We start from the raw sequence: 8,178 nt of genomic DNA on the forward strand, positions 1-8,178 counted from the left end.
GGCTGGCTAACACTCAGGCATCAGAGTGGTGGCAGTCAGCTCCTCTTGTACACCTTGCCTGACGAGTAGATTGATCTCAGGTGTGCAGGATGACGACACACCACTCCAGAGAGGTGAGTTTGGTGCTATCTGGTGGCGAGATGGTGAGTAGCAGAACCTAGACTCTCACAAGGAAAACAAGGAACCCTGGAACACAACAAATTGGTGTAGTGGTTCATGACATATTAGTGAACAGACAGATGCACTAAACTCCAACAGGTAATGTTAAAATGAACTATTATTGGTTGGGGTTCTCATCTCAGTTTTTCCTGGTTCCTGGTTTTGGATATTTAATTTCTGGTCTTCAGTCTTTAGTTCTCTATCACATCTGTTCCTTTTCTGTGGTATTGAAACAAAACTTGTTTTTCTGTTTTTTGTACGTAGTTGATTTGTTTTTAAGTTATGAACCCTTGTCAGTTGTTGCTGGTCTTGAAGCTTTGGTTTCTGGTCTCTGACCTTTGGTTTATATATGATTTATGATCATATATTATATTTATTTTTGAAACCCAGCCTGTTGTTACTGGTTTTGTATCCTTAGTTATTGGTCTTAAATCTTTAGTTGCTGTAGGTTCTGGTCTTGGATCTTTTGTTTAAAACTTGAGTTGTTTTTATACTCAGTTGATGTGTTTCTGATGTTTGAACCTTAATCTCTTGCTGCTCAGTTATGTGGTGACTGAACTCATGCAAAGTGACCTCCATAAGATCATTGTATCGCCGCAACCTCTGAGCTCTGACCACGCCAAAGTTTTTCTCTATCAGATTCTACGAGGTAGGTGCTAATTTTTTAACCATGATAATTTTTTTGTTCTGATATTTGTGCTAAGACTGTAAGATGAAAAAGTTGCAGTTATGTGGTTTTACACTAAAACAAGAAAACGTTTATTAAAGTGGTCCAGTACCGACGTCACATCATACTGGAATAATATGTTCTGCTACTACCATAGTGGTGATATTGACATCTACTGTAGAAGACGCAAATATGACCATCCCATAATAAGTTCCTCACCATCATCTGATTGTTTTATTTTATTTTAAATGGTTTGGTCCCATTATATTTAAGTGATCTTCCTAGTAGGTATGCATCAGTAAAGATGACTTTGATCTGACTGCTTCCTTTAGATCCAAAATGAAAACACAAAGGAGGTCAGACATCAGCAGTGGTTGATCCAAACTTGTGGACCAGTTTATCTCTCCATATATGGACAGCTCAAACTAAGCCATTTAGTAAAATGTTGCCTACCTGGAGAAACCAGCAGAATGTGACAAATTTTAACTTATCATCATCGTCATCATCATCATCAACTGTATTTATATAGCACTTTAACACCAACCACAGCTGGAATAAAGTGCTGAACATCAATAAAATAAGCATAAAAATAAATAACAAGGCTAAACACACAAAATGAATAAAAAACTCAATTCCAAACACAATAAAACGACGCAGTCAATACCAATAAAAATTAAGTAAAATCAAGTCCCAGTTGGGTTGAAGGCCAATGAATAAAAAAAAGGTTTTCAAACGAGTTTTAAAAATGGACAGTGAAGGGGCCTGTCGAACGTGCAAAGGTAGACCATTCCAGAAGAAGCTCTGTTAAATAAGGTTGGGCAAGTCTATTTAAAACCTTAAAAACAAACAAAAGAATTTTAAAATGAACTCTAAAATACACGGGCAGCCAGTGGAGAGAAGCCAAGACAGGGGTAATGTGTTCTCTCTTACGTGTTCCTGTTAAAAGACGTGCAGCAGCATTTTGCACCAGCTGCAGACGTGTGAGTGAGGATTGGCTGACTCCGAAGTAGAGGGAATTACAGTAACCCAGCCTAGATGAAATGAAGGCATAGATTACTGTTTCAAACTGTTGCCTTGAAAAAATAGATTTTACCTTTGTTAACTTTCTCAAATGATAAAAACTAGACTTGACTGTGGCCTTTATTTGACTGTCAAGTTTGAAGTCACTGTCCATCTTAAAACTCAGGTTTGTAACTGTGGACTTAACAAATGATGCCAGGGGGTCTAAATCAACTGGAGGGCTCAGACATGCTCCACTAGGTTCAAAAACAAGTACATCGGTCTTTTTTTTTTCATTAAAATGTAGGAAGTTTAGGGCCATCCATGCTGTAAGATCCTCAAGACACAATAAAAGAGGTTTAATGGACCATGTATCAATTCGCCTTAACGGCACATAGATTTGGCAGTCATCAGCGTAACAATGGAAGGAGACCCCGTGTTTTCTGAAAGTTGATCCCAGAGGAAAGAGGTACAAAGAAAAAAGCAATGGCCCCAAAACAGAGCCCTGGGGAACTCCACATGACAAAGGAGCAGAACCTGATTCACACCCTTACAGAAAATGTTCTGTCTGCCAGATTGGACCTTAACCACTCCAGAGCAGTGCCACAGATGCCTACTTGGTGCTGAAGACGTGACAATAAAATGCTGTGGTCCACTGTGTCAAAAGCAGCGGTTAAGTCCAGGAAAACAAGGATCATGTCAACACTAGAGCAGGGGTGGGCAATCCTGGTCCTGGAGGGCCACTATCCTGCATGTTTTACTTGTTTCTCTGCTCTGACACACCTGATTTGAATCAATGGGTGATTAACAGGCTTCTGCAGAACAAGAAGAGGTGATTTAACCACTGAATCGGGTGTGTTGGAGCAGGGAAACAAGGAACACATGCAGGATAGTGGCCCTCCAGGACCAGGGTTGCCCACCTCTGCACTAGAGTCACAAACCAGGAGAATGTCATTGGAAACTTGCAGCAAAGCTGACTCTGTGCTATAAAGAGTTTTAAATCCAGACTGGATCACATCCATGATATTATGTTCATCAAGAAAGGTTTTTAACTGTGAATAAAAAATTTTCTCCAAGATTTTAGACAATAGGGGAAGCTTGGAGATGGGCCTAAAATTTCCCAACACAGTGAGATCAAGACTAGGTTTCTTTATCAGGGGCTGCACCATAGCATGTTTAAAATCAGCGGGACTACTCCAAATAACAGACTGCTGTTAAAAAGGGTAAGAACCAAGTGCCCAAAACAGGGGAAAACCTCTTTAAAACAACTGTGTTTGTAGAGCATCACATGGAGAACCAGAGGGCTTAATCTGGGGAAACCATGTCCTGTAAAAATGAATCAGTCACTGGCTCAAACTGATTGAAAACAGCTGAGCAGGGAACACACACAGAGGGGTCAGAGTCAAAATGGAAGTCCTTATAGACTCTTTATCAATAAAAAACAGCATAAAATTATTACACAATTGAGCTGAAGCTTCAAAACACTTTAACTGTGTCCTGGTAATTGCGCCAACAGTCTTTGAACATCTGAAGAGACACTTGCAGGTTGTCCTTCCTCCACCTGTGTTCCGCTCTGCGACATTCCTGTCGTTTTGCTAAACCAGAGTTCAGGTTTAGCTCTTGGCTGTTTAGTCTTGAAGGGAGCCACAGTATCCAACACAGACAGACAGGATGAGTGGAGCCAAGAACCCAGCTTCTCAGCATCAGTTAAAGAACATTTTTAATGTGGGTGGTAAAAGATATCCTGATTTAAAAATAACACCAAGGTTCTTTACATTAGAACTGGAGGCCAAACTAATGCCATCCAGAGGAAGTTAAAGGCTGCAAAGTTTGTTCCTAAGATGCTCAGGTCCAAAGACAGCTGTCTTGTTCAGGCAGCTGTTCAGAAATGAATGTCTGCAAACCTTAATGAACTGAAGCAATGTTGTAAAGAAGAGTAGGTCAAAATTCATGAGAGAGACTGATAAAGTCCTACAGAAAACCACCACCTCTGTCTTGTCTGAGTTTAAAAGCAAAAAATTAAGAGTCATCTGGGTTTTTATGTCTCTAAGACATGTTTGTAATGTAAAGTAACGGATTGGATTCATCAGGTTTTATAAATAAACATAACTGAGTATCAAAAGCATCACAATGAAAATTTATCCCATGCTGTCTAATAACATTTACTTAATTATTAAGATGAACACACTGGAATCTGTCATAAATATGATAGAAACCATTAGCCTCTGTAATAGAATATTGTCATCAGTTGTAAATAAATTGTGTGAATATTGTGTCCATACTTGTCCTGTTAGATCTCAGTGCTGCATTTGATACAACTATTTTCTTAAGAATTTGTTAGATGAATGGGAGATTAGATATAGGTCTATAATTGGCCAGAGCTCCTGAATCAAGATTGGGTTTCTTAAGTAAAGGTTTAATTATAGTGAACTTAAAGGCCTGTATTACGCTGCCTTGAAAAGGTCTTCATGCTCTGAACTTTTCCACACTTTGTCACAATCACAAACTTCAAAGTATTTTAGTGGGATTTTATGTGAACGATCAACACAAAGTTGAGCAAAATTGTGAAGCAGAAACAAAATGATGTGATTTTGATGTTTTTACAAGAAAGCTGTTCAGAAATTAATGTCTGCAAACCTTAATGAACTGGAGCAACATTGTAAAGAAGAATGGGTCAAAATTCATGAGAGAGACAGATAAAGTCCTACAGAAAACCACCACTGAGACTAAAACCTTTTGTTTGTTTAGTAAATAATGACAGGGTGGAATATGTACGTTTTTGTCCTCTTCAGGTTAAATTTGAATTGGTAAAGTCTAGATAATTTTATTATGTCCTGAACAAACACCCTAGAAATGAAAGAGGCTAGATTTTCTTTTCCCCGTGACTTCAGGTCCAGGTAAACAACCTGACCCGGGTGTGTGCAGCAGGAGAAAACCTCCTGGCTCAGAAGCTTCAATACTTTGTGACTCCCAGGAACTAATCCTATTAAAGTCTTAAGTTTACAAATCAAGAGTTGATCTGGCTGCTGGTCTCTAAACTCCTGTGAACTATCAGTTCAAACATGATTCTTCAATGTCTAATTTAAAACGACTTATTTTATTCAATTCAATTCAATTCAAAGATACTTTATTAATCCCAAAGGGAAATTAAATGTTGTTGTAGCTCATAATCCTGGTTTTGTAAAAGAGTTGTTATAGATGCTGATGGCTGTGGGCAGGAAGGATCTCTTATAGCGGTCTGTCCTGATGTGTCCTCGGCGCTGGTGTCCTCAAAGAGCCCCACCAGGTGAGCCTCGCTGGCCTCCTGCGGAGCCATGACGGCTGAGCTCTGGAAGCTCAGGTTGGTCTTGAAGTCCTGGGCGTTCTCCCGGACCAGGTGCTAGAAGGGCAGCTTCCCGATGAGCTGCTCAGTGGATTTCTGGTAGTGGTGGATTTCCTTGACAACCACGGTACCGAGCCTGTAGAGATGAGGTTTCTTCACTCCGCCGGCCGGGGCACTCTTGCTGGCAGCTTTGGTGGCAAGCTGCTTCCTGGGAGCTTCACCTACGGTGGATTTACGGGCGGTCTGCTTGGTTCTGGCCATGACTGGACTTCAGGGTTCTTCACATTTAACACTTGTTGTCATGGTTACGCATCATAACAATATGTCCAAAAGTAAAAAGGCTTCAGTAAAAATCCTTCCTGCTGCACAGCATCCAATACCAGAGAAAATAATGATCCAAAAAATTTACATTAAGAAAAAAAGAGGAATAACTGCTGTAAAATGGTGTGGCTGTAGGTGCTGATGGTTGACTGTATAAATGATCAGTTTTTAGATCAGCTGAATGACTCATGTTCACAGATACCAGGTGTTTGCTACCTCCTGTGGATGAGCCTGTAACTTATTAGTGTGTGTTTAGGAGCAGTGTCTCACATGTTCTGTTCTTCTGTCTCCTCCACTTCAACCTTCAGGACTGAAGTACCTGCACTCTGCTGGAATACTACACCGAGACATCAAACCTGGCAACCTGCTGGTTAACAGCAACTGTGTGCTTAAGGTGGGAGAACAACAGTTTTACATCAAGCTCTGCTGCTCAGTAACTCCTTAATTAATCGCCACACTGGTCTTGCATGATAGTTAATGTTTTTAATTACAGATGAGCTGATTCTGGTTTTGTGGGTCGAAACAGATTTCAGATTTTTCTACAGCTCCAACCTGCCAAAACCAATTTTTCTCAACAAAATGTAATTAAGAGAACACAAAATACCCATCTATTGATTTTCTTTACTCACTTTTCCATGACTGTCTCCAGCGGTCGTTGGGTGAGAGGTGGGGTACACTCTGGATGGGTCACCAGTCCATCGCAGGGACACATAAAGACAAATGAGTCACGATCTCACATCAACTGACAATTTAGAGTTACCAGTTAATCTCACATGTGTGTTTTTAGTCTGTGGGAGAACACCGGAGTAGCTGAAGAAAACCCACACATGAACATGGAGAACATGTAGACTTCTTACAGAAAGAAACCAGCTGAGGTTTGAATCTGTGACCTCCTTGCTGTGAGGCGACAGCTGCCCATCATGACGAAGATTTGTTGTATCGTTAAGTGAAGTCCTGCAGCAGTTTAGTTTCTGGGGTTCGGTTTGTTTCAAGTGTTCAGTATTAAAGTGATTAAACTGCTGAGTGACAGACCCAATGTTAATGATCATTTGGCTGCTGAAACAGTAGGTTCCCTTTCAGTCGATTCACTCGGTACAACACATGTACTATGGGATATCACCCCCCAGCGTGTCCTGACTGAAGACACCTTTAAATCACGTCTTTAGGCAAATGACGTGATGACGACAAGTGACAGGCCCCGCCTGCACTATGTAACCGTCCGTCATCACAGTCATTCCTCATCAGTTCTTACGCTCTTCACCTCGCTAAGAACACCTCTCCGAGTCAGGCTAGCTAGCTGCTGCTAGTTAGTTCTGTGTTTCGCAAGGCTTCTCGGAATTAGCTTAACTGCTTTTGTTGGTGTTAGCCACAGCTGCCTGCTGGTAAGCGTGCCTGCCCGCGAAGCGCTAGTCCCGAGGTTTTCCTGCACAGTTCAGCTTTTGTGGTTCGGGATGAGCACAAAGCTGACACAAGCGAAGTAGCAGTCTTCTGTTCGCCCCTGTCCTCAGGGGTGCGGCTTCTCGCTCCATGAGAAGGACCAGCACAAAGCTTGCCCCGTCTGTCTGGGGATCGTTCACGCTCGCAGAGCGTTGGCGGAGCCCGAAGCCTGCGCGTTCTGTCGCCAGCTTCGCCGCTCCACCCTGGAAAGGCGGGTGAAGTTCCTNGGAGAAGGTGCTGGGAGAGGCTGCAGTCTCACAGCAAGACCCTCTGCTCTCCGAGTCGGGCAACCCGGTTTCATCCGAGTCCGACGAGGACGGGTTTTCTGTCAGTGTCCCCGCTTCCAGCTGGGCAGACCACATGGATTATGCTGAGGGGTTAGCTGAAAATGAAGCAGGTGCTCAGTCTCAGTTTCTACTGGACCGTCATCAGACAGACGAGGACGTGCTGGACATCGGTCAGGACGTTCTGTCGGAGGACGAGGATGAGTTTTTGTCGAGTCAGGACAACATGTCATTCCTCTCCTTGTACCAGCATGCGGCTGAGAAACTGGACGTGGAGTGGCCCTGTCCCCCTCCTGCTCAGAAACCGTCGCGGTTTGCGGGGTTTTACCTCCCCGCGGAGCCGGCCGAGGTCAAAAACCATCTGCCCATGTTCCCAGATTTTGTGTCGGAACTGACGTCCTCATGGAACAAACCGCTGGACTGCTGAAAATGTGCCTGTTTCAGCGCTGGACTCGTTCTCACGAGCTGTGTGTGTCACGTCACCTCCACAGAAAGCTAACAATAACCACCTCTTGTATGTTGGCTCTCAGACCCTGGAGGGAGCCCGGCCTGTTGTGTCAAGGCTCACCTTTCGCAAGGTGGTGTCCACAGATGCCTCCCTGATGGGGTGGGGGGCTCTGTGCGATGGTGTGGCAGTGAGGGGGGTTTGGACGCCGGCACAATCCAAGCTCCACATAAACTACCTAGAGCTATTAGCAGTCTTGCTGGCTCTGAGACGCTTTTGCCAAGTTCTGACAGACCATCATGTTCTGATCAGAACAGACAACAGGACTGTGATTTCATACATCAACAGACAGGGTGGGACTTGTTCACTTCCCCTGTTAAAACGGTCTCACACTCTCTTGCAGTGGTGCAGCATACATTTTCTGTCCATCAGGGCCACTCACGTTCCTGGACGGCTGAACTTGGGTGCAGATTTGCTCTCCAGAGGCGGACCTCTGGTGAGAGAATGGAGGCTTCACCCCTCAGTGGTGGCTCAGATATGGTGT

At 43.3% G+C, this 8,178-nt stretch overlaps 1 protein-coding gene across 1 annotated transcript in view; it reads left to right on the top strand.

Annotated features, from left to right (window-relative positions):
- Positions 1-8,178, top strand: part of nlk2 (nemo-like kinase, type 2) — a 29,034-nt gene that overhangs the window by 9,158 nt on the left and 11,698 nt on the right. The window contains exons 4-5 of the mRNA XM_037973921.1: positions 702-808; positions 5,777-5,862. Of these exons, the coding sequence (XP_037829849.1) occupies positions 702-808; positions 5,777-5,862 (193 nt within the window). The remainder of the gene's footprint in view (positions 1-701; positions 809-5,776; positions 5,863-8,178) is intronic.

This window comes from Kryptolebias marmoratus, linkage group LG2, assembly GCF_001649575.2.
Source record: "Kryptolebias marmoratus isolate JLee-2015 linkage group LG2, ASM164957v2, whole genome shotgun sequence".
NCBI lineage: Eukaryota > Metazoa > Chordata > Actinopteri > Cyprinodontiformes > Rivulidae > Kryptolebias > Kryptolebias marmoratus.